This window comes from Calypte anna, chromosome 5A, assembly GCF_003957555.1.
Source record: "Calypte anna isolate BGI_N300 chromosome 5A, bCalAnn1_v1.p, whole genome shotgun sequence".
NCBI classification, from domain to species: Eukaryota; Metazoa; Chordata; class Aves; order Apodiformes; family Trochilidae; genus Calypte; species Calypte anna.
Genome location: NC_044251.1, coordinates 37,769,440 through 37,795,443, shown reverse-complemented (window position 1 = coordinate 37,795,443; position 26,004 = coordinate 37,769,440). Strand labels below are relative to the sequence as shown.

General features: G+C 45.9%; 2 protein-coding genes across 2 annotated transcripts in view; one reads left to right on the top strand and one right to left on the bottom strand.

The window, feature by feature from the left end:
- Nucleotides 1-4,427: 4,427 nt before the first annotated feature.
- SIX4 (SIX homeobox 4) lies at nucleotides 4,428-16,274 on the bottom strand. The gene is made up of 3 exons (XM_008501099.2): nucleotides 15,141-16,274; nucleotides 12,800-13,488; nucleotides 4,428-10,331 (listed from the first exon to the last, which is right to left on the bottom strand). Exons 1-3 carry the CDS (start codon nucleotides 16,004-16,006, stop codon nucleotides 9,535-9,537), a joined length of 2,352 nt encoding a protein of 783 aa, XP_008499321.2. The 5' UTR covers nucleotides 16,007-16,274; the 3' UTR covers nucleotides 4,428-9,534.
- Nucleotides 16,275-16,980: 706 nt separating this feature from the next.
- The window catches only part of MNAT1 (MNAT1 component of CDK activating kinase), a 122,413-nt gene continuing 113,389 nt past the window's right edge, over nucleotides 16,981-26,004 (top strand). The window contains exon 1 of the mRNA XM_030451566.1: nucleotides 16,981-17,111. Within this exon, the coding sequence (XP_030307426.1) occupies nucleotides 17,023-17,111 (89 nt within the window). The 5' untranslated portion in view covers nucleotides 16,981-17,022. The remainder of the gene's footprint in view (nucleotides 17,112-26,004) is intronic.

Here is a 26,004-nt window from a genome sequence, read left to right as displayed (position 1 = left end):
CGAGGGTGCCCGGTATGTGCAGCATGTCCCGTGCTCCTGGGAGAGCTTCCAGGCCAGCTGGGCTCTTCTTGATAAAGCAATACCTGGAAATAAGCTGCTATTGGCAGCCTGCTTCCAGGTACTGTTGTTTTCAGGAGTCCTGGGTGACACCTCCCTCGTGCCACTGAGGTTTTCAGGGCTGAGGGCTTATGGGGTTACGGAAAATAGAGCAGCACTTAAAATACTTTCCTGGGAATTTATTTTGGGGGGTGCCCTGATGGATCCCAAGCAAAAGGAATCATGGGGAAGATGATGTGGGGGCTCAGCTGAAGCACCTTTATTCTCCCTGACCTGGAGGCTGGACATGCTGGGGTCGTTCATCCAGCCCTCCTCCCCCCGTGCCTAATTTCTCTGGCATGGTGTTGGCTGCCTTCTTGCCAAATCTGGAGGAGACCAAACCCTGCAATGTAAAAAGCAGAAACTCCATGAACAATTTTCAAACGTAAAACATTATTACATTTATAGGCAAGATGAGGAGGAGGGCTGTAGTTGCCTCCAGGAAACTAATGTCACTCCTTGCACAGCAGTGTTATGTGCATAAATCTCTCCACGTGTTGATGATATCATGCCCCTAGAGTTTGCAACTCTTTTACTGATACTGCTCCAGCACATGTTTCTCCTCCAAGCACAGCACTACCAGGGAAGTTAAGCCCTGCTGCCTCTGAGCACAGGGACAACACACTCCTGTGCTATTCAGCAGCAGGCCAGAAATCTGCACCCATCTGGGGATCTTAACTCCCAGCCTGGTTCACTTGTTGAATTTTGGGACCCAGCTTTATTATATGTTGCTTGCAAGAGGGAGCAGAGGGTGCCTCTTCTGCAGCGTCACAGTGAACCTCAAAATAAAGAGCTTTTTTTTTGGTGAGTTCTTAATCTGGTCAGTGCTCAGCTGCACACACACAACAACACAACAGATAATGTTTTATAACACAACCTATAGATTAGGTATGCCTGTTGCAAAGGTGCTTGGATTGCCTTCCAGAACTGTCTTCCGATTCCCCTGCCCATCCTTGTTTGCTTAGGCAGCAGTAAACAGCAAAATCCCCACCATCTTTCTATGACATGAGTAAGCTCTTAGTTGTCATTTATTCTTGATTTATTATTTGAAGAAACCACTATCTTAGGACGTGCAAGGGCATGCACAGCTCAGGCTCTGGACTAACCCATCCACACCTCTCGTGAGCATCTCTCTCCTCCAGCTCCTCCAGCTTGGTGGGAGATGAGTCAAACCTTTCTCAGACTGCCTTGACCTGGAAGTGGGCAGCTTTGGAGTCCTTCAGGGCCTGTTTGCACATCATGCTAGTGGGGTGATTCATGCAAGGGTGATTTCTCTGTAACCTGAATGTTTGCAGGCTCAGTAATCCCAGTCCAGGGTCAGCCTAGTTCCCGACAGTGCTTTGCCAGAGGCTTGTGTTGCTGTAGGCCACGCTCAGAAGGGGGGCTGCAAATGTAGTAAATAAATGAACGAAGCAAATTCAGCTTTGGCATAAGCAGCAAGTCCTCCTACTGCTGTCAGGGAGCATTGCACCCGAGAGGGATTGGGCTCCTGAGGATGGATGTGAGCCAGTGGGCAAAGCAACAGGGGGAGTCAGAGACCTGGCTTTGACACCTGCCTCTGCCACCCACTGCCAGCATCGCCCCGGGCACATCACCTCTTCTTCCTGCCCTTCTCTCCCCTCCCAGCTCGGATTGTTTTTATTTCTGTCTACTCTAAGCTCCTCAGGGGAGAGGCTGCATTTTCCGGCTGCAGGTGACATGAGGGACACCACTAACACCCAAATAATTGGCTGTCAGTTTGCAGAGTAGAAGAGAAAATGGGGCGGTGTAACATGCTGGAGTCCTTCTGGGTAAAAGATCTATTGCAAAGCACTTTGGCTGCAACAACAAAGCTTATTGATTAGCCTGAAGTATTCCAAAATGGGTCTTTCTGCCTGAGAAGTAGCAAGATGAACAACTTAAGTACTTACACAAGAGAATACTGTACATGAGTTATTGAGTAACCATCAGCTCCACTCCAGCTCTGCTCAGTTCCTCTGGACTACAGGCAACTTCTGAGCATTTTATCTTCTCCTTCAGCTCTTGCAGGCCCGTGCCAACTTCTGCAGTGTATAAACTAGGTGCTATTTTTATTGAATCTGGCTTTAATGTAGTGGATTTTTCACACGTGTGTTGTTTTTTTATTGCTGGTCTCATTCCTGAACTTTCTGGCACCTCTAAGCGTAAAGTCAGTTATGTGCACATTGTTTGGCAGATGAATGCCTATTTCTGGGAATAATTTTCCCTCTAAAACGTACTTTTATATTAAAAATGTGATCTGTATCCATAACTGAGATATACTGTCCTAACACTTCAGCCCAAAGATTTCTGCTGCCAGAGATTACCATAACAGGTGATGCAGCCCTGTAAGGAGGCTTTTGCTTTCCAAGCTGTGAGCATTTATATTAGGATCCTGTTTTACTGACCCAAACCGCCTCTTGGAGCAGGAAAATTCCCTTCTGATCTGGCACTGGGGAAAATCCAACCAGAAACAGAGGATACAAAGTGCTGTCTTCCTATGTTGCCTCCCTTTCCAGCTCAGCTCCCTGCTAGAAAAAGAGGAACAGCCCATCTGGCCGAGCCTCCCTATGATCAGCTTCATCCCAGCTACTGCCTTGGCAGACCCCAGTCCTCCCCAGAGCATCCCCAGTCCCCACATGAAAAGCAGGGATTTGGGAAGGCAGCTGCCCACCTTTCCCAAGGTGCTGTCCTCCTTTTCTCCATCTGCACACAAGCTGCCAGGGAAGAAGTAACTGTGGCTGTGTGTGGTTTTCTCGCCCAGGGTGACCTGGAACACATCTGCAAAGCCCTCCAAAGTAGCAGGAATGTGCTCCGTTAGGACATGATTCATCCTGCATACCGCATGGGTGGCTGCTCAGGGAGAATTTTGACATTTGCATACGCTGAGACTTTCCGCTTCTGGGTTGCCCTGAAACCGCTGCACTTTGCCTGGTCGAGCATGTGGGGGCTGTGGAGTCAGAAACCCCCTCCCAGAGGGGATCTTCCCCACCTGGAGCCATCCCACCAGGGGTGGTTCTCTCAAGGGGCAGAAATGGAAGGAGAAGCTGCTCACAACTAGGTCGAAGAATGGCTTTGGACCCTCAGCCCCTGCTCCAGACAAAGCTGGAATGAATGGATTTGCCTTCTGGGGATCAATCAGAAATTTGGTATCTGCAGGGCAGGGAAAGATCATCACTGTTACTACTCAAAGCTTGGCAAAGGGAAGCACTGCCAAGAGGAAGACTGAGTCACACAGACTGCTTCTGGGAAGGAAAAGGAGTTGGGCAACAAGGCAATTGTCTCTCTCTACCTTAGGGCTGCTCCTGGGTTAACTGGATTTGCTTCAGCAGCCGCAGAGTGCAAGGTGGCTCAGCCCCAGGCACCGAGGGGAAGAGATGCTCCCAGGGTTAGGAGTCAGATCCTGGCACTTTTCCCCCAGGACCACTGGGAACAGCACTGCCAGGAGTGAGCAGGAGGTGGCTGCAATGCATGGGAAAGATGGAGGAATGGTGAGTAACAGTTAGGAAACATCTTAATGATTAAAAATATGATATTCACAACTGGCTCTGACCGTTCTGAAATAGTAATCCCACTTCCCATGGCCAAAGAACAACTGAAGAGGTGATAGAGGTGTTTTCCTGGTGGCATGTGCAGGCTATTAAGTATCTCTAATACAACTTCAGTAAGGGAGAACTATTTCACCCATACAGGTTAGTCTGCTTGACTTTACCATCATTCATTTTGGCATCAAAACAGTAGTTAGGCAATCCTGGTACCTGGGGCACAGACCTGAAGTAACACAGAAACGTGTTTAAATCCTTTAATACCAATGGAAAGTAATTTTCAGGCTGTTATCAAAAGTCTGACAAAACCAGGTCTGCTACCAAGTGCAACATTTATAGAAAATTTTCAACAAACATGAATTTTCCAAATAGGAATTTACTTACCCAAAAAAAACCCCTAACATAAAAAGCATCCCAGTGCTATGGAAGCTGCAAGTAAATATTGATTAGCCCTTACTAGTAGGTGGAAATGTAGTCCAATTGTATCTATCTGATTATGGCATAAAATTGGTTTGAGGTGGAGATTTAATAGCTAAATCTGGTATGAAATAAAAGACAGTTTCTAATCTAGTATTTTAGAAATTAGGGTCTGACAAAATCCATTCAATTCAATAAAGTCTCATTACAGTTTATGCAGGCCTTAGATCAATGTTCTGGTGAGCACAGGCACTCCTGTGGCCATCACCTTAATGATGACTTATTAAAAATCAAGTTTCTACTTTAGATTGCTTTTCTAACACAAAACTGAAATCCCTCACATTAGATCCAGATAGAAATATTTACACAAGATGTGTATAAATATAAAGTTTATTCAGTATAGTGTTTAGAAAAATAAGTTCACATCATCTCAGAATACAAATAAAACACTTAATTGTCCAGGCACAAACCCCTATTACAGTACAACAAACATATATACTTTAGATCTCTTTGGTTGGGTAATTAAGCACAGATATGTTTGATGACACACTCTGAGGCGGCATCATCTAACAGTGCAGTAAAGACTTCTGATTATTCCCTCCTCTAATATGAACATTCTGCTGAAGTTTCATATCTGTTGTAAGGCACAATAAACCCATCTCGCAGAAATAACTGGTTAGTTCTGGACAAACAGTACATGCAGCAAAAGAACAAACATCTTCTGAATGTGAATCCTGAAAGTCACAAGATTCACCCCCTCCTTGAGTTCAGAAATGTAAGAAGCTAGTTTTAAATTATATGAAACATACAAGGTATAAAATATCCTTCAAGATAATAACTGCTAGGAGATACAGGAAGACTTCAGGCCTCCTTTGATTGTAAAAGGTCATTACTTTTGTTTCCAGAGCTACAAGATTACTATTCTTTTCATGATTTGAGATGCTTTTTGACCACAAGCATTAGGCAGTTCACGTCCCTGGGGAGTCCTGCACATTTATTTCATGTGCAGCTGAAGGGATGCACACTCTTGTTCATCTGCCCTTCCTAAGGAGAGTGCACAGACACTGGGAATCTACATGTGGGGCTGTGCACATGGGCCCAAATTCTGTCCTGCTTAATTTAACTGAAAACACTTATCGAGGTGATTTTGCAGGATTTGAAGTCAGAATCTGTCCCATATTTTTACTGATCTTGGATTGATAGTAATAGCAATAAAGGTGGTTCCAGCCTTACTTCTGGCTGAAGCAGCTTTCTGAATGCATCTTCCTGAATTCGCAGGCAGGGTAAAGCAGTAAATGGAAAGAGGTATATGCTTCAATCAGCTGTGACCATTCAGTTTTAACTGTGTCAGCTATGTGGAGTGGTTCATACTGCCACTGTCTACTGGGCCAAATCTGTCCCTGATCCAACCCCAGTGAAATGAATGGACCATATTCTCGGCTGGTTGGGAAAGGACATAAAAGTCAATAGAACTGTGGTAATTCAACCCAGCCGAGGACCTGGCCAATAGATGTCCATGTGGCTGAAATGTCCTTTTAGGTAAGACCACAGGAATAATGCTGTGAATAGCCCAGACAGAACATTCAATTTAACATAGTTCTGGTTTTCTGAAAAACTCTGAGTAAACCAGAGGCAGCTTTAATTAAAAGTAGTAAAGAACAAAGCGTTTTTTAAGATCATGCTTTGGAGGAATTTTCTTCAACTTCAAGCATATTTTTCAAAGCTAAGTCTGGGACCAGAAACAGAGTAGAATTTGGCAATGTTTCCTGTAAGATTTCCAGTGGACTTACAAGTTACAAGCATATGTGAAGTTGAAATGATCCTTTATTTTCATCTCTAACAGAGAGAGGGAAGAGAAAGAACATATATGCCAGATAGACATACCTTCCATTTAAACAACAGAATGTGATAATCAGGACTGTCTGGGGGGCTTGGACACTCACTGCCATTCAAGTGTGTAGGGCATGAGCATCCATATCCCCTAAACACCATGTAAAATCCTCTGTTTGGGAATCAGTGGAGCAATGCCTTATTTACAGCAGCCAAAGATCTGTCCCCAGACACCTTTTGGGACCTTGTGTACTGTTTATTTAGAGCAGTTAGCCTGCTTGCTTGAGGGCCACATAATAAAACCTGACCCTTATTTTACAGTAGGAGTAAAACTACTATTTAAATATCTATTTTAAAAACACTGTACCGTGCAATGAGTCTTTATATTGTGCATATGTACCTGCAGAAGACATGAGGTTATTAACTACATTATCTGGAGGGAATGACACATTTTCAACGGGAGAAAGAAAGAGTAAAACATAATAATAAAATAAGTTACTTGATATCTGGAAGACTAGAATAGATTAATCTTATTTTGTTCCAAACCACTGCTTTTATGTACAACCTCTGCTCCCACTGAAGAGTGGGAAATCTCTGAACAGAAGTACCAGACACTCCAAGATCCGTGCCACGGTAACACCACACACAGTTTTCACATCAACTGTGCTGCAAATTCATGGAATTCAGAGCCTCAGTAACACAACGAATGCAAAAGAGGAAAAATTCAACCACAGCCTTTTCAGTTACAAGACATGATCCTGTCAACAATGCACAGAGTGCTCTGAAATACTCTCCAGCTTGCCTCCAAATTTAGTTTGAGTTTCACAGACATAATGTTCAGCTCCAAGCAACTCCTTCAGAGCTGTGGACACGTTCTCCATTAATATGACAATGATACAGGGTCCTTCTAATTTTCCAAATGAACAAATTAATGGAAAGCAGATACACCTACTGTTACTCTCATCATTACCTTGGATGGGGGAAAAGAAGAGGTGGGAAGCAGATTGCTCATTCTGGAGCCCAGCACACAGATCAACAAGCAGAGCAGAGAGGAGCTCTAGACTATCCAATTCCCTGCTCACATGGAGATCCCCTGAATGTCAAGGGAAGTTGTGCCAGGGGGATGTATAGCTCCATGTCCTGCTTGTGATAATCTCCAATTTAAAGAGCTTGCCTTAAACACCCTTTTTGCTCAGGAGCACTTGAGGACAGCCAACTGCTAATGGGCTGCTTCTCTTCACAGAGCATCAGTGACTCAGTGCAGCTGCAATGGGCACATCTTGCACACTCCTCCCTTTCCCTGCACTTTTCCCTGCAGCCCCAAAGACTCTGGCTCACAGCAGAGGCTCCAGTGCTTATTGACAGTGCTCAGCTTCAAGGTTCCACAGAATACCTTGCAAAACATGCTGTACTCAATATAGTGCAAAACAACAGTGAGGATGCCTGCGCCATGCTCGCAGCACGCAGGAGAAACCTTCATTCCTCAAAGGCTTTCCACAGAACCAGTTAACAACCAAGACAGAAACAGATTGGGATGTGCTATCTCTATTCTCTTTCCTTTCTCTCTCTCTTTTTTTTTTTTTTGGCCTTTACAAGTGATCTTGTTTTGTCCTGAGCCTAATTCAGAGCCCACAAAAGCTTATGAAAACATTTCTCATTGCCTTCCAAAGGCTTCAGACCAGACCCCTGATGAGGATGAATACATGCTTTAGTTACTGTATATATTCACATTAGAACAAAAAAAATAACAAAACCACAAAGATTAACAGCATGTCATTTTTTTAAAAACATTTGCTTATTATTTTAAAGCTTAAGGATGTGCTTTTCCATGCTACAAAAACTTCTCTGGAGGAAAGGTAAGATCTGTACCACCTGCCCAGAGCTTGCCTGATTCTGCTGTCCCTAGCACAGCACAAAGGGGCAAAGGGAAAGGAGACCCATCCCTGGCCAGGCAGAGACCACGGCTGTTCCCACGAGCTCCTCAGGCAGTTGCAGGTTCCCCCATCAGTCCCCACGCTGCTTATTTTGGAGGGATACATAAATACACATGTAAGTGCACTCCTGGATGGGGGCCTGCTTGCTTGAAGAGCAGCTGAAGCCCTCCAACACAGGCTATTTGGCCAATGGGTCTGTGTAAACATTGGGCTCCCATCCCTGGTCTGCCTATCCCACCTTTCCTGCTCATCTGCCCGCAGCTGGAGCCAAGACCTTTCCCTCAGCACTATGGCTCTGCCCATGGTCTCTCTCTGGACTCCTCCTGCCCTGCTGATTTGGTGCAGAAGGACCTGTCTTTGGCTCTCTGCACTGCTAGTAAATGTCACCCATAATGACTGAAAGACTTAAAACTCTTCTTCCTCATGCAAATAGGGACGCTGAAGCCAGCGGGTCTACTTGCAGAAGTAAAGCATCAGGATTTGGCCCTGAGGACGGATATTTGCAAATCAGTGTTTTCATTCCTTCTGCCACTGTGCTTTAGTAACAAAGATAAGGCCGCTAGGAAGAAAGGCACGTGGAATTCTGTAAAAAATACACAAAAAATGTTCAACTAATTCGCAAATTACTAACAAAACAAACGAAAAGCCCCTGAACACAACGACAAACAGGGTAGAGACAGGGACCTCCTGGGTTTGTGAGACTGGGAGTTCATTTTCTAGTTTCAGTGTGATTAACATTTTACTTTTACAGTCTATCGCTTGGAAAACTTAAAAAAAAAAAAAAAAAAAAAAAAAAAAAAAAAAAAAAAAAGTAAAACCTTGTCAGAAACAACTACGTTTACTTCCTGCTCAAACAATAAAAATAAATTAAACAGCCAGAAAACGTTTTCCTTTTCAATGCATTGCGTCTAAAGTGAAAGGGAACATACACCATAAATAAAATCCGTTGTACTAATTAAAAAAAAAAAGTCTCCTTATAAGAACTGAAACAATATTTACATTCATACTGGAGAGAAAGCTTCTGAGTTGCATAATTAGTTTCAAATGATGCTTTTTCTGGTGCATTAACAAAACGCTAGCTGTAGCATTTAGAAACCTGTAGGTGCAAGATTTTTGGTTTGAATGCAAGTCTGCTGGGAAAAAAAGCAAACACACCAGTAACAATAGTATTTATGATTTTGCTTCGTTTCTTAACCTCAAACAACACAAATGTAGCCGGTGAGGTATCGTCTAAAGTTCCTTAAAAATTTCTCAATGCCCACGGACTAGAAGTAAACAGCAAAAATAACTGCATTGTTTCTACCTTTTCAGAGCGAGATTTTTGTTTTCTATCTAAGGTTAGGAGTGTATACTTACTGTTGAGAGTATGTTGCACTATGGAGAGTCTTGTTAAGTTGTAAGGGTAGTATCTCTTAGCCAAACCTGTACCCTTCCCTTGGTACTTGCCCTGGTGTTTCGTTTCTCCTTTAATCTGCTTAAAAGAGAACACTGCATGCAAACCAAGCGTGGCAACATAATTCCACTGCAGGAGATTCCTCTGTACACTGATTCAGACCATTTAAATGTTCTTGTTTTCTTTAAATGGAAAAAAAAGCAAACCCAAAACAAAACACCAAACAACAAAGAGGAAAAAAAAAAAAACCAAAACACTTGGTGCTTGTTAGGGCCTCAACAGGAGACTTATCTATTAAAACAGAAAGCGAGAAAGAAAAAAGTTACAAGTCTTGCATATCTTCATCCATCTGAACTGTCTGCAGTTTGGCAAGTTCTTTTTTGTCCGTTTCCAGTTCTTCACAAACTGTGTCAACCATGTTACTCATAACATACTTAGATTTTGAATCCAGCATCATTAAATTACCAGTTGCCTTATTCTCAGAATCAGGTAAGAAATTCTCTTTGACATCAGGTACGGCTTGCAGAACTAACCTGTGTTCTCTGACAAAATCTTGATGTACTTGTGCAGAGGGGTGGCTGACACGGTCTCCACTTGTAGAAACTATTTCTCCAAGCACGGGTTGTGCAGTAGAAATGGACAACAGGTCTTGACTGGTAATGAGGGAACAGTTCTGAAGGGTTGCATAGTTAGCGTTGCTGATTGATATCACGGTAGAGGTACCGGTCACGGGTGATGACATGGACTGGCTCTCTGAGATACCAGAGTTCAGTTCTGCAGCATTTAGAAGAGTTGGTGGTGTGAGGGAAAAATTATGCGAGGGTGTTACATTCACTAATGAGGAGGCCAGGGACTGGAGTCCTCCACTGGATAGATTTTCAGAAGACATGTTTACGTTTAGTTGCGTGTTCTGACTGACTGGCATCAACTGAGAAAACACAAGGCTTCTTTCCAGTCCTTCCTGCTTGACAGAGCCTACTGCCTGGCCTGAATTGGGAACTGTATAAACAACTGCACTTGGAGCAAGAGGGCTGAAGAAAACCTTTCCTTGCTGCACTGTTGAAGATTCAGTTGTAAATGTTCCTCCGTCAGATGTACTGGGATTGACTGAAACATTACCTAGAGAAAGAGAAGAAAAAAAAACAAAACAAAATCCACTGATTATAGCTGGCAGAGAGTTGTGCAGGCATTTTGTTAAGATGTTTGGGTCCTTTTTATGTCTGCAGTATGCACATATGCTTCAGTATTTCATGCAACACAGAACAGTGTTGTTTCTAACAGGTGGAAGTAAATTTGTTATGAAGAAATAAAAGCTATTAGTATAAACCACTTCTAGGAAAAAAAAGAAGTTTCTGGTATATTAGGTATCTTCCAGACTCATTAAGGGGCAAGCAGTCCCCAGCCATGTGATTAAAATGAATGTGTTTTGGCCTTCACTAGTTGCCACCACTCAATTTCTAAGAATAGAAGCAAGAAAAGCTATTAAAGATAGTTCAGTGACAGACTACAGCTTGTGTGTGGGAACTGGAGACACGTCACATGAAATCCACTCTGGCTGGGCAGAGCCTGCCTCAGTCAACCTGGAGAAAAAACATCAAAACTTTGTAAATTCTACTGGGTCGACTAGGTAGTTGTCAAGCACTTAGATGTACTGCCTTTCACCTTGCTTTATCATGTATTTTAAAAGCCTGACCCAACCACATCCAACACGCTGTGTAAAGTCAGGCAGCAACTGCCTGCCTTTGCTAAAAGCCATGGCACTGCTCCCGTGATGTTGTAGCTGGCCAACACATAAGCTGTGGCCAGAGATGACCTGAAGCTGATTTTACTGGACATGCCATTTAAGTTGTCATTATAATCATACCTAAAATAAGATATACTGGCTCTTGGGACTGGGTCCCATTTCTAATAGCTCTCTTTCTCAGAAGCAGCTTAACTATAATTTTAAGAGGCTACCATTGGAGACACCTGATTTTTTTAGAAAAGCACTGAAGATGCATTTTTCACCTAAGGAATATTTTAGCTTCCTACTCACTTCCATTAATCAATGATAATTTTTTGGAAGTTACTCATCTGTGCAAACCAGAAAAATAAACTCAGGCAACTTAAAGTTTGCAATAAGGTATCATTTACTGTAGCTTACTGAAAATAGCCTGCAGCACAATTCACTTGGAATGGGCAGCCAGCTATCCATCCTTCTTATGTTAAGACAGACATAAAAGAATTAAAGCAGCAAACACAGATCTTGACTTTTCTCTGCACCAGACTAGACATATGGTGGATGACTGCCCTGTGGAAATTGGTGTTTTTAACAATGGAGAAATTGTTCAGAGAGGAACTTACTATGAGTCTTAGAACATTAAAATACAATAGTGCAATACTATTTATGGGATAGAACTTTCTCACCTTTGCTGCCTGTCAGCTTACGCCTCGGAGCATGTGGATTAAGTGGTTTTTACAATTACAGCTGGTAGTCAGGCTAAATGTCTTCTCTTTTTCATCTTGATTAAAATATGCACCAATAAATTCCAGTGACTCCAAGTCCCACATTTTAGGTTCTTATAACTGTGCACCCATTTGAAATGTGTTTGTGTGGCTTATGGCTTCAGTGTTCCTCCCTCTATTAACAGCAAGAAAAATTCACTCCCTATACATGCCTAATGCAAATAAACTAACATGAGCATAGCTTGATTTTCATTATAGTACCCACAGCTCCTGAAACTGAAGGGATTCATTCAAGTTTAACCATTTTCATAACCAAAGATACAGTGGCTAGTAAGTACCAAGGTTGTTCAGTTGTGCTTTATAACAGACCTGCTCCAAAACAAGGATCCAGAACTAGGCTTGTGCTCCCTGGGACTCTTCCTGGCAAGCCACAACTTTCAGTCCATGGTATGTTAAGACAAACTCTAAAACAAACTTGGGGAGGAGCCTGCACACTTGGCACATGAACCTGTGATGACATATTTCTCTTGGACTGAGGGCAGTTTTATCCAAATATCCTTGTGTTTTATATCTACAAGCTATTGCATATTTCTATTGTTTCCCTGCACTTTAATCTTTCATAATTATAGGACCAAAAACGTAGGAGTGTAACTGCTTGGTCTTGTTGTGTCTATAGTAATTTAAAATTTATTTTTTATGAAAGGCTTTGGTTAAAAAAGCAAAACAACCACCACTAAAACAACAACTGCAACAATTTCCAGCTGCTGCAATTTTCATATTTATGAACCTTCTCATTAAAAGAATTCAGTGGCAAATTACCGAAACATGTAAAATTTACAGATATTTGAGAAGACTAGTATCACAGATTTCTGAGGACAGCCATCAGATTAAAGGAGTGTAAAAATACCAGATCTCCTTCTCCGCTCTCAGTAGATGAGCTCAGCCTCACGCAACACTCTGCCCACAAGCATACTCCCCTATAAAAATAAGGCAAAAGCTAGTATTTTATGTACTGCATGTGGCTCCACCTGTGATATAATACAGGTACCTTGGAGGATAAGTATCACACCTTCTAAAACACTAGTGTATGCCCAATCCCAACTTTATCTGATATTTCTGACTGTGAGAGACAAAACTTTTACCTTGTGAGGCTGCCACAGAAACAGGAGGCAGCTGCAGAGAAGAAAAACCGATGCTTCCATTCAGCAGCTGGCCATTTGTTCCTGAATTTGGTATCTGGACAATGCCATACTGGTTTATTTGGACAGGAGCAGTAAAAGTAACTACAGAGCCTCCATCTTGGGAAGCAGCAGTTTGTACGCTTTCCCTTTTCACTTCTGAGCTCGGTATTAATCCCGGGAAGGAGACCGGGATGTTGCTGGGGCTGAAGGTGGCTGCTGTGGCATTGGGGACTGAAGCCTGAAGGAGTTTGAAGTCCTTAACATCTTCTGATGAAGATGACAGTATGTCAGTAATGGACACCCCGTTGCTTACAACACTCGACGTGGTTTTGGGCGAGTTTAAGGTAACTGTCTGCGAAGCCCCCACGCTGAGTCCATTGAGAATGACACCGTTGGGTCCCTGAAGAAAAGAGCTACCATTGAGAAAGACAGGAGAGGTACTGGCAGGCACGAGGTTTCCATTCAACAAGACACCAGATGAGCTCAAGGCTATTTTAGTGTTTCCAAGCTGCTGCATGTAGACGGGCTCCATCTGGCCGGGAAGGTTGAGGCTGGTAACGCCATCAGATGAGGTGGGGAGTGGATGGGGAGATAAATCCTCCTGCCCCTTACTGGATTCATCTTCTGTGCTAGGGTTGCCGTCTGACTCGCTATGGGAAAAGATAAGAGAGATGATACTGCATTACCACAGTGTGCCAGCAAGCTCTGCACCAAGGGGAACTCCTTGCTGTGATAGTTTCTGAGAGTTTTACCTGGTAGTTAGTGCTGCGTTTTGCCTTTACAAGGCACCTGAAACGAATTTCAAGCCATGGGGGGGTGGGTGGGGAAGTCATGCTTTGGGGAAGAACACATCAAACCAAAAGCTCGCCGAGGTCAAAACTTCACAGACTGGATTGTGGACTTGTAAATAACTTGTTTTTGACTCTGTGGCCATCCGACTGGACGATCGAAGGGGCTGCCTCGGGGGGGGCCTGGGTGCCCACACGTGCGAGACCGGCCGTAGCCATTTGGTCAGTCGGTGGGCGGCTGCTGTGGGAGGTGAGAGCGAGCCGGGAACCACGGCCCGACCCTCCGGCCCCTGCCTGTCGCCCCCAACCCGGGGAAAGGGAGGAGGCCCCGCCGGGGGCCCGGTCCGCGGTGCCCCAACAGGCACTTCGGGACAAAGGCCGCCCCCCGTGGGGCCGCCCCAGGCTGCCGCTGCCCCGGCAGAACCCCTCCGCCCGGAGCTGCGCCGAGTTTTTTTGCTGACTGATCCGCCCCTCCATTGCATTTTTCGGTCGCTCCCTTCCCCCCCCTCAGCCGCTCGCCCTTTGATGTGTTCCGCGGAGAGGGGGCCGCGGCGGCACAATCGCGCCCTTGGTTGAGAAATGCCTTGGGGCCCTCCGCCGGCCGCCGCCGCTGCTTTTTTTCCCTCCTTTCCTCCCTTCTCCCTTCCTCCCTCTCTTTTTCTCCCCCCCCGCCCCCCCTCTGCTCGCCTCTTCCCTCCCTTCCCGTCCCTGCCCCGGGAGGAAGAAGGGGGGCGGGAGCGGGGAGGTCACCTCCACCTGCCCGCCTCGCGGCGCCGAGCCCCTGCCGCGGCCCCTCCGCCCCTCGGGAAAGGGGGGTGGGAGGCGAGGCAGAGCCCCGGGCCGAGCGCAGGCGGAGCTGGGCCGGGCTGGCGGGGGAGGCTCTCCCGCCCCGCAGGGAGCAAACGGCCGCGGGGCTGGAGGCGGAGGCCTGCGGCTGGCCGAGCACGGCCGTACCGCCACCGAGGCCCGACACGGCCGGCCCCGCTCCCCCGCTGAAACCCGAGCCCGGCCCGCTCCCGAGTCAGGTTTCAAAACAGAGCAGCGGCGGGACCCCACACCCCCGCGCGTCCTCCGGCCGCCGTCAATGATTAACTCTGTCAGGGCGCGACAATTAAATAAAAACACGGGGGAGAGGGGGTGGGACACAACCAGCCTCCCCCCTCCTGTCCTCTCTCCGGAGCCCGCCGCGCCGCCGGTGACCGCGGGGCGCTCGGCGGCTCCCCCGGCCCGGGGGGAAGGGGAGGCAGCGAGGGCCGGGAGCGGCGGGAGAGGGGAGCGAGGGTTGGTGGGAGAAGGGGGCGGCGGTGGCCGGGAAGTTTCCCCGCCGCGGCTCGCATGCCTGCGTGCCCGGGCCGGGTGGGTGTGTGTTAGGAGCTAGGGAGCGGGGAGGGGGAAGGAGGGGAGGACGAGGCGCACCGAAGGTAAGCGCCATGTTTGCAAGGGAAGAAAGAGCCGGGAGAGGGAAAGCAGGCAGGCAGGCGGGAGAGGGGGCGGGGAGGAAAGTTTGCCCTCACCTTTTGGACTGGGTCTCGGAAGGGTTGCGGTCCCGCTGCCTGCGGTTCTTGAACCAGTTGCTGACCTGGGTGAGGGAGAGTCCGGTGATCTTGGCCAAGTTGCGCTTCGCCACCGGCGAGGGGTATCGGTTCTGCTTGTAGAGCTCCTTCAGCGCGTTGCGGGACTTCTCCTTGAAGCAGTAAACCGTCTCCTCGCCGTCCCAGATCGTCCTGGGCAGAGGGTATTTCCTCCGCAGCCTGTACTTGTCCACCGCCCCCAGGGGTCTGCCCCGGGCTCGCTCCGCCTCGGTGTAGCGAGCTTTGTACCAGAGCTCCTGCAGGAGCGGGTGGTTGGAGGAGTCGAAGTTGTGGCTCTCCAGGATGCTATAGAGCTCGGCGTAGATGCCCTGGTGGAAAGCCACCAGCGCCCGGGCTTTCATCAGGCTCTCGTTGCCACGTAGCAGATCGCTCGGGGGCAAAGACCATAGGAACCTGGCCAGGCGGTCCAGGTTCCCACCTTGCTGCAGCGCCTCGCATACACAGGCGACGTGGTCCGGGGAAAAAGCCAGAGGGGTCTGTGAGGAGGAGGAGGAAGAAGAAGAAGAAGAGGAGGAGGAGGGAGAGGAGGCAGCATGGTGATTCCTAGCCAGGAGTTCCGTGTGGAGCAGTACCTGGTCCGCCGTTCCCTCCTCCCCGGCGGCGGCGGTGCCTGCATGCTCCATGGGGAACGGGGCCGCGGCGGGAGGGGGCGGCGGCGCGGGGTTCAGGGCTCCCGCCGCAGTCCCGTCGGGGGGCACCTTGCTGGCTTCAGAGAGGATTTCCATCACATTTTCCTGCTTGATCTCCACTGCGCCCGTGATCTCGTCCGTGGGGGAGGCAGAAGACATGTTTCGGTTTGTTTTCCTTTTTTTTTTTTCCTTTTTTTTTTTCTTCTTCTTCTTATATTTTTTTTGTTTTTTCCTTCCCCCCGTCCCCTTCTTCTTCTTCTTCTTCTTCTCCTCCTCCTCCTCTCCCCCCTTCGTAATCTCTCTGTACAGTCCACTCCTCCTCCTCCTCCTGCTCTCGGCCGGCTCTAGCCGATCAGGTTTCCTCCCGGCCACGCAATAACCATTAAAGATAGCTGCTATAGCAAAGTAGTGTAAACGGGCTCCTCTCCGCGGCTCCCCCCAACGTGACTCCCAGCCCCGCTGCAATACTATATGGCACCGCAGCCTGCTGGCCCGGCCGCGCCCTCCCATTGGCTGCGCCGCGACGGAGGGGCGGGGACTCCGGCGTTTCCAGGGCAACCGTCAATCAAACGGCCCCGCTCTCTCCTCTCACCCCCCACCTCTCCCCCACCTCCACCTGGAGCGCGGCGCCCCCGCCCCAAAGACGCCCCCGGGGGGGGTGGTGGCGACGGCGGCTCCCCCCCTCACCTGAGCCGCTTTTAAAGCGCTTTTTATCCCCATCCTGGAGGGTGTTGGGTTGGGAGGAATTAAAACTCTGAGGGTGGGAAGCGGGGGTCGCAGCAGTTCCCCGACGTTGAGGTACGGCACCCCCGGCCGGGCGCGGGGAGCCCCGTGAGGGAGCTACTGCCCCACAGCGGCCTCCGGGTGGTTAGGGGACTGCCCCCCCCTGTCCCCGTTACCACCGGAGCTTTCGTGTAGGGACAGCTCTAGGCAGGTGCCGTTCGAAGCGGCTCATACCTGCTCCGCCCGGCCGCTCCGGCACTTCCCGCCGCCGGCTGGCCCTGCCTGCCGGTTGTCGGGGCTGGGCTGGGTGCGGAGAGGAGCGAACCGGGCCGGAACGCGCGGAACGGCGGGCGGTGCTGGCGGGCCCTTTGGACGGGGGCACCGCGCGGCGGAAGGCGGAAGGCGCAGAGAGAGAGAAGGAGGGAGAGAGGGAGGGGGAGGCCGAGGCGGCCATGGATGACCAGGGCTGCCCGCGGTGCAAGACCACCAAGTACCGCAACCCCTCCTTGAAGCTGATGGTCAACGTCTGCGGGCACACGCTGTGAGTGAGGCCGAATCCTTGTCTTGCGGGCGGAGGGTGGGGGGAGACTCCCGCGGTGGGAGGAGAGGCTCCGCGGCCCGGGTTTGCTCCTCAGCGGGGGAACCGGGCGGCCTGAGGGGAACGGTCGGAGCCACCCTTGCCTCCCTGCCTGGCCCTCTGGGGCTCCGCCGGCATCGTGCGGGTATTTGCCAGGAGGCTGTGGGCCCCTCGTGTTCCCGGCCACCTCTCCTGATGGCAGCGCTGCGGCCAGCGGTTCCGGTCCGGGCGGTGTGGGCTGGAGCGCTACTTTCGGCTGCTTCTCTGCAGCTGAATGCTCGGGGGCAACCCGGGACTCGGCGGGTTCGGTGTGGTTGGGGTTTAGCATCGGCTTTTCTCCCGGAGGGCCGTGAGGAGGGAAATGTCAAGGAAAATGCGTTTCTCATCAACTTAAGCGCTTCCAGTTTGTGTTTAATATTGTGCTTGGATAATTAACGGGGGGGGGGAAAGGGGTGATTTGCTTTGTTTTTAGTCGTGTGAATTCTCTTGAATGAGTAATGCTTTGTCTGAAGGTTTGATGCGGCTTTAAATGCTGAAAAATCCTCTTGTGAACCTGTGCTGATGGTGTTCATGGAGTGCTCTTTTGCAACAGGAGTCGTAACTTTTTTTTTTTTGTGTGTGTGTGTGTTTTCCCCGGAGATGAACCCTTAATTTTCACCACTGCTGCTAACTGCTTCAAACCATACATAATCTGAACTCTTTTGTTTTCAGAACTGGGAAGCTTCCTTAGTTAGTGTGGAAGTTTCATAGGCTGTAGTCTTAAATTAATTCTGGATACACATGATAGAAACTTCATACTGGAGTAGCAGCCCTCTCTGGGATGTTTTTTTTCTTAATCTTTTCTGTAATACGTATGTTGAGCTGTGTATATTTTTAAACTACACATGAAATACATTCTGAAGATGCAGCCTGAAACTTGTATTTAACTTGATAAAATGTTGTAAGTGAGCAAGGTGAAGGAACTGGATTTTTTTGGTGTTTTTGTGGTTTTTTTTTAAATAAAATAAGAGCTATCTTCTTTCCAGTTCCCTGATCCTGTTCTCTAGATCCATGCAAGCTCTTTTGTTGCCAAGAGGGAAGGTGTGGGAGAGCAGCAGATGATGTCCTGGTAGTGGTGGTGTAGGACAGACAGGCAGCAGCAGTGCCCCTTTAGTGACAGTGATGCTGGCTGTGTAAAAGTGCAGTTTTAGCTGGAGTTCAAAAGCCCCATTTTGGCAAGGCTCTGCATCTTTAAAGTGATATTTCTATCTCAGTTCCATTGATGATCAAAGTACTTGTGGTACTGATCATCTTCTGCTTTCAGGCTCCTCCAGATCCACTTCCAGTAGAGGACAGCATGTTTCAGTCTGCTCTCTTCCTCTGCTTCTCAGTATTTCTTCTGTAACTGAGATTCACTTCAGAAAATCAGTCATATTTTCTGCTTTACTGGGTCCAGCTGCTGACACTGTATTTTTGGGGTTGATGTCCCTGTATTGCTTTCCTTTTTGATTCCCAGCTGCACCAGGATTGCCTCTGCTTCCCCCAGCTCTTCTTGGCACTGCTCTATTTGACAAGAGTTTTGTCCAAGCCTGGATCAATGGTCTGGGTTTGGGTGGTCCTGGGTTGAGCCAAGCAGCTGTCTCTACGTGGTGCTTGCTTGGAGAGGGCGATGCAGCCCCCCCCCAGACCAACCTTACCTGGACCCAACAATATTTGATAGTTTTTCCTTTGCCTTCCCAGCAAAGGGTGTCTCTGCAGCTGGACAACACTGCTTTAAAGCATATATCTAGGAGGGTAAAGTTGAAGGATCTTTGGATTTCTTTGGTTTTGTTGTAATGTAAATGTAATGTCTGTAAATTGAGAACTCTTCACCCTGACGTGGTTCAAGTTAGTCACTTTTTGTCTGTCATATCCTTCCAAGAACCCCTTTAAGTTTGTGTTTTTATTGTTACTTCCATATGATGTTACAAAACGTTCATGCTGGAAGTTGTTTGTTAGTAATGGTTAATAAATCCTCATCATAACTGACCTAGAAGCTGTAAACTCAGATGAAGCACCTGTGATTGAAGCTTGAGGAAAAAAAAAAGGAGGTAACTGACATTTATTCTTTCATAAATTCCCAGTGTGTCAGGCACAATGAAGGAATGTCTAACTACTTCTCAAAGCAAGTGAGCTAACGTAAGTTTCTGATGGAGATTTACCCTCTTTAGGCAATCTGGTCTGATAATTTGCTGTTCCTACCATTGCAAATACTTCTAATGCCTGATCTAGATTTATTTGCTGTAGTTTCAGCATTTAAGAATTCTAATGTGCATTTTATACACTTGGTGAGCTCTCTTTTTTCTACCTCTTCTGCTGGAATGTGTTGTGTGATTTGGGAGCAGTGTATTTATTTATTTTTTGTGGTAATATGTCTGATTTACACTCAGCATGAACCCCAGATGCTTTAGCACTTTACCATTCAGCAAATCTCTGGGCAGAACAGTATTTAACTTTTGCTTTCTGTGTTTTGTTATGCAGCTGGTTATTGTCATAGAATCATGGAATGGTTTGGGCTGGAAGGGACCTTAAACATGATCCAGTTCCAACCCCCATGCCAGGAGCAGGGACACCTCCCACTAGACCCGATTGCTCCAAGCTCCACCCAGCCAGTCCTTGGACACTTCTAAGCAGGGGACATCCACACCTTCTCTGGGTAACCCAGGACAGTGTTATTCTTACCATCTTGCTCTGTCAAACTGGATATTACTTCAGCTGACTTTTGCACTTGTTTCAAGTGACTTTGGATTGTGAGTTAATCCATCCAAGTGCTTGCAACTATCTCAGATTATCCTCTCTTGAAAAAAAAACAAAAAAGTTTCTGTCCTGGCATATTCCAATGTGTAGTTTGTGGACAAGGTGTTGTTTGGGAAATCTGCAAAGTTGTTGCTTGTACACTAGGAAATCAAATGGAGGCAGAGCAAAATAAAGAGTTGCTTGCAGCAAGTTCCTACTAAATAGGTTTTCTCTCTCCTTTCCCTACTTTTTTTTTTTACCAGTGGAGACTGCTAAAAGATTAGAGCTGTGTGTTTGGGTTTGCTGCTTGTTTTCCTCTCTATGTGAAATAATGATAACTTATCTCTGGGCATGGGGTTTCTAGTAATCTCTCAGTACTTCAGTAGGTACTGTATTTGTTTAGATTATATGACTGTTAATTTAAGAGTGTCAAAAGTTCACTTAGATGAAAACTGTATTGCCTCCTGGTTGCTGCTTCACTGTCTGGGTTTTTGTGTCATTGGAGGAACTTGCATTCATTTGATATCATTTGCTCTGAACAAATTGTGTGTTGGGATCTTATCTGCTTCATTATCTGGAATGTGCAGGAGAAAAGTCATTTGTCTGTTTATTTATCTCATCATCTTCCCAGGGACTGAGGGTAACTCTGACTGGTGTGTCTCCCTGTGTAGGTGGTTTCCTGCTCTTTAGAGGCAGGTGAGTCTGCCCTTCTTCAGGCTGCTGGAGCTTCACACAGAGAGCAGAGCTGATCTTTGATAACGTAGTCCATAGGTTTATGGACCTGTTTGGAGCAGGTCTAGAGGAGGGCTACAGAAATGATTAGAGGGCTGGAGCACCTCTCCTACAAAGCTCAGCCTGGAGAAGCGAAAGCTCCTGGCAGACCTTATAGTGACCTTCCAGTATCTGAAATGGGCCTGTAAGAAAGCTGGAGAGGATTTTTTACAGTCACATGTAATGACAGGATGAGGGGCAATGGTCTTAAACTAGAGTAGGGTAGATGAGGCATTAGGAAGAAGCTCCTTATTACCAGGGTGGTGAAAAACAAACAGATTGCCTAGGGGGGGTGGCAGATGCCTCATCCCTGGAGACATTCAAGATCAGGTTTGATGGGGCTCTGAACAACCTGATCTAGCTGAAGATGTCCCTGCTGGCTGCAGGGGTTTGGAGTAGGTGACCTTTAAAGGTCCCTTCCAACCCAATGCATTCTATGTACTATAAGACCATACATTTATAAAAGCTTATTAGATTGTCTGCAGAAGCATATGGCCTTTATCATGCTTCTGGCTTGATGGTCACTTATAAAGATACCTCAGAAGTTTTGATTTCTTTTTTTTTTTTTTTTTTTTGCTTGGGAGGTTTGGAGCAGTTGCTCTAATCCGTTTCCCAGTTCCAGCTTGTGTTCTTGCTCCTTTGCTGTGATATGAGTTATGTTAGCTGGTTAAGTCTTGGCAAATGAAGATTGAAGCAAAAAATATCCCAAGAAGTTCAGCATCATCTGTTAAGAGATTTTTCCTTCCTACTGAATAGTGGTTTCATGTGCTCCTACTTTAACTGCTCTTTCTTTCACTGCAGGCAGTTTGAAGGAATATTTTCAAGTTATCCTCAGTGTTGCCTCCCAGTATTTTCTTTCCTAATTCTTTGACCTTTCCTATTTTGGTAACTGTACTATTCACTTTATTAAGTGACCTTCAGTGATCTGATTTGTATTTGTGCTAAATCTCTTGAATTTCAAATAATTAAAGAGCCTATACTTAGCTGAGATGATGTCTCAGTAAGCTTCAGATCTTCCTCCTGGGTTTCAGATAGCTTGTGGTTTAGCCAATAGTTCATTGTCTTTATTTTTGTGGCTCTCTGGTTTGCATTTCTGAAGAATATTGAGAGTTGCCTTCTTATGTCTTTTGTCAGCCAACTTGTTTTCACTTTCCTGTTCTTAGCAAGTTCCTCTCCTATGATTAGAATTAAACTGGAAGATCCTTGCTTTTATCATGGTGGGGTTTTTTTGCTTTTTGCTTTTTTTTTTTTCCCTTTTCACCTCCTATATAAACAAAGTTAATCTCAAATATTTGAGTACTTGTTAGGCAATGTGTGTCTTGTTTGTCCTTTTTTGACAGATGCCTTCAGTGAAGGTTCCTCTTGCTATGCAGTCCTGTGCTTTAGAGGTTTGGCTCTTCATTCTTCTTTTCTTCCTCACTTCATTAATTTAAAACTCATTCATCTGGGGCAGATACTCTTTGTTAGGGTACCCGTGTTGCCCTTGGGTCTCTCTCTTACTGGGACCTTGAGCCTGCCAATGAATGAATTCCGGATCCTACCATCAACAGATGCATTTCTCTTCCTTTGTCCTTTGCCTATCTTCCTGTATCACTGTGCTCTGAACAAACCATAGCAGCTTTCTCCTCATGCTGCACACTTGCCATGTTCAGTTCCTCTGGGCTCGGTGGGGCTCAGGAATGTGTTTCTGTCCGCTCGTGGCAGAGCAGGGGTCAGCGTGCTGATAAGCACAGCAGTGCTGCAGTGGAGATAAGGGATAGGCAGATGAGTGTGAGGGGATGAAATTGGACATTGGGTCTCGACTGTAAACATCCTTCAAGTTGGGATTCCACTGCGTTTCATTCCAGTGGAGCAGTGCCAAGCCTTACAATTGTGGGAATGGTTTGAGGGGAGGGGGGTTATTTCTTAGTACTTTGTTTTCCTTAGTTATTGCTTCTCGACCAATATCTTCAAAAGTGTAATACCATGTGTTTTTGGCATTACAGTAATGTTAAATAAGCCTTTTCCACTATAAATCTTCCCTGTCACCAGGAGGGAGGATGATAAATTAGCAGTTAAAAGTTGTTCTAGGATGGGATTTAGTATGGAAATGCTCAGTTCAAGAATAATGAATGTCTTTTAAAGTTTATTTTGTTGAGTATAATGGAGGTTCAAGGCATCAGATACTTGGCTTTAAAGATGCCTTTTTTTTTCCAGGGGAAAGTGTGTCTAATTATGGAGCAATGCTTGATTAAAGTTCTGCAATGCATTAGTTTCTAAGGCACACTGATGGCTTTGCTTTCTTTTAAAAATTCTCTCTCAAGAGTTATATTAAAAAGCCTCTGTGCATGCATGACAATTTTTGATTATTCAGACAATTCCTAATGTCTTTTCTGAGCGTACAGATGCTGGGTGCGTGCTTGCCAATGGAGTTGTAATCCACCTGGCTTCATCTGAGACCATGAATTATCTTTTATTCTGCCTGCTTGAATTTCATGGCCTGTGTTGAGTTTTAGGAGGCAGGTTAAGCATATCACCCTGATTTACTTACATAAAGAGAAAAGGAAATACATCCATTGAAAACTGCATTAAAAGAATGTTAAGGTTGTTACTGCAAACAGGGCTGGGTAAAGACATTTACTGTAGGCTGTAAACTTGGACCATATGTCTCCAACAATCACATGCAACAGTCTTAGGTAAAAAAAGGTAGTTATCTGGGGCTCCTGGTTCAACTTTGTTGTCATGCTGTAGGGAGAAGGAGGGAAACTACTCTACAAGAGTCTTCAGGGTCTGTCCTGCTGCTCCAGCTATCTGTGACCCATCTTGACTTGTAGAGAGGAAACGTGGGTGTCTGCAGACCAGCAGAAGCAAAGGTACTCCTTGTCCTCTTGTGTCACACCACCTTGTGCTGTCTCTGCAATGTGTCTCCCATGCTTGACTTCTCTGGGAGACAGGGGCACAGGTACCAGAGCAGCATCCACAGAAAAGTAATAAGACTTGATTTCATCTGATGTCAGTGTAGTGTTTTGGGGTTTGTTTGTGTGGGGCTTCAGTTTTGGGTGGTAGTTAAATGTATTTGCTCTATTATAAGCTTTTCTGGTGTCTTCCTGTCTGTAAGAAACTTAGGGAATGGTGTCTAGGCTCCTTATTTGCTGGTTTTTTTTTTCCTTTTCCCAGGGAGAGATGTGTTTATTTCTCATTTAATTTCTTAATAAGGCTTCAAAATGAAGACAGCATAACAACACTTCCTATCTCTAGGCCCAGCTTTGTATTGCTCAGGGGAGACATCAATTCACTGAGTTGTGTTGTGGGGATTCTATAATCTGCCCTGCACCCTGTTATGACTGTTCCAGGGATTCATTAGGGGGTAAGTGCATCCTCCAAGATCTCTAATTGCTGTGCTAACGGCTGCTAAAGCGAAGAAACAAAGGTTTCATTATATGCTTATTTATTTTAATGTTAGGAGCATTTGGAGTTTTGTGGCTGTCAAATTCCCCAGGAGTTGGAAGCAGGAGCATCCCCAGTGAATTTGGGGGAGTGGGATCTCATGCCAGTGCGTGGGGCTGGAGTTGTTGGAAAAAAGTTTGGCATCTTGTTTAAACTCTTTCCAAGTCAAAGGATTGCTTGGCTTCCTGCTGCATTCTTCTCTGCAGTGTGGTTCAAGAAAATGCCTTTCTTCTAAGATGGGGGGAAGCCCTGGAGATTGTGGAAAATAACATAAAATTGTACTTCAGCCAAGTGAGTGAAGAAGTCTAACAAGAGGTAGGCAGTAAAAATCTGCCAGAGCTGTAATTTTTAACTCGAGCATGTGGGAATTAGGTGCTTAAATTAATATTTTAATTTTATTCAACAAGTTGGCTTTTTTTTTTTGTCCTGAAAGAACGCTTTTTAAATGCCAGGTATAAAAGAACAAATACACTGTGTTCAGGACTATCATTTGTAATGTGAAGGTGGACTGTGATGTATGTGGTTTTTAGGCCACCAGATTTCTATTAACACAGAAGCTGCAGGCTCATGAGTGTAAACAGAATGAATAGTGGTGGTTGAACCATCAAAATGTGCATATGAATGCAGGACCCCTGAACAGGCAGCAGACACAAGGGGAAAGAGCTGCCAGACTGGTGCTCACTAGGTCCTTGTAGGAGCTGATCCAGTTTGCTACCATGGCAGAAAATGAGGAGCTCTTTGGGTAGCTTAGTGCTGTGGTATTTGTACAGGATCAGTGTGTTGACGTGGCTTGAGACATCAGACGTGGTGCAAAGTAATCTGTAGGAACATGGGTCTAGAAGTAAGGTCAGAATATGGTTGAGGAAGATCCTTTTTGTGTCAGCATTATTTAGTGTGTGCCATTTTGTGAAGCTGTATGCTTAAAGAGCTGGTTTATCTGGGAGAGCAAGTGCTTTGTTTTGTTTCTTGCTTGTTTTCTTGCTACTCTTGCCAAATCACATCTCAAATTAGATTCCTGGAGGGTAGATCCTTACTTGCGTGAAAAGCTTTAGTAGTCTTGGTAGACCAGAGGAGGTTGGGACTACAGGGAGCTAATATCAACCTGAACAGGATCTTTGTGTGGCTCTAAAAATGCCTGCTTTGCAGAGATAAGTAGTGAAAACTAGCCAATGTATTTTATTGCCATTAATTCAGATCTCTGAGACAACTGCAATATTTTTTCCGGGGTGATTTGGGAGAAACACCAGGGAGGGGAGGCTTTTGCTTATGTTTTTCAGATATACAATGGGAAGTAAGGTTAAGTAAGTAAGGTGCTTGCTTGAAATAGTTGCACAATTGTAGTCCATCTGCATTCTCAAAGGAAAATTACTTTTCTTTCTTTCTCTCTCTCTCTCTCTTTTTTTTTTTTTTTTTTTAAATGGAATGTATTCCCTCAGAAAGAAAACTTTTTTCCTGACTTCTTAGGGAATAAAAATCTAGGTCATCTTTCTTCTTCATCTTTTTAGAGTTATTCCTGGTTTTATTAATTGGGATTAGATGCTCTCCGGACTCCATTCCATCCCATTAGTCTTCCAAGGTTTCTCTGAGTTAGTCAGGAGGTGATTAAATCATTGCTGAAATACCCAAGAGGTTATTTCCTTCTGCCATCCAGTTTTGACAATGAGTATTTGCTTTAAAATTTGGCTCTGAATCATGTTTTTAGTACTTCTGATGCAGTGGTGTTTAATGCTTCAGTCATAATTACTCTTTTGTTATAAATCTGACATATTTGGAAAATTCTCTTTGTTGAGCTAACAATTGGCATGTCTGCTTAGTAATACATCTTGTCTGCTTAGCAAAGCTTGCAGAGCTCTCTACTTCACTCCTCCTAAGTACTTCTCAGCTATTGAAGTTGCAGTTCTGCTCC

What these genes read in the sequence shown, in the direction of transcription:
- SIX4 (XM_008501099.2), bottom strand. Translation starts at nt 16,006, where the DNA reads ATGTCTTCTGCCTCCCCCACGGACGAGATCACGGGCGCAGTGGAGATC. An exon ending in TCCGAGACCCAGTCCAAAAG is followed by an intron (nt 13,489 to 15,140) that starts GTGAGGGCAAAC and finishes CTTTTCCCATAG; the next exon opens with CGAGTCAGACGGCAACCCTA. An exon ending in TTCTGTGGCAGCCTCACAAG is followed by an intron (nt 10,332 to 12,799) that starts GTAAAAGTTTTG and finishes CTCTTTCTCTAG; the next exon opens with GTAATGTTTCAGTCAATCCC.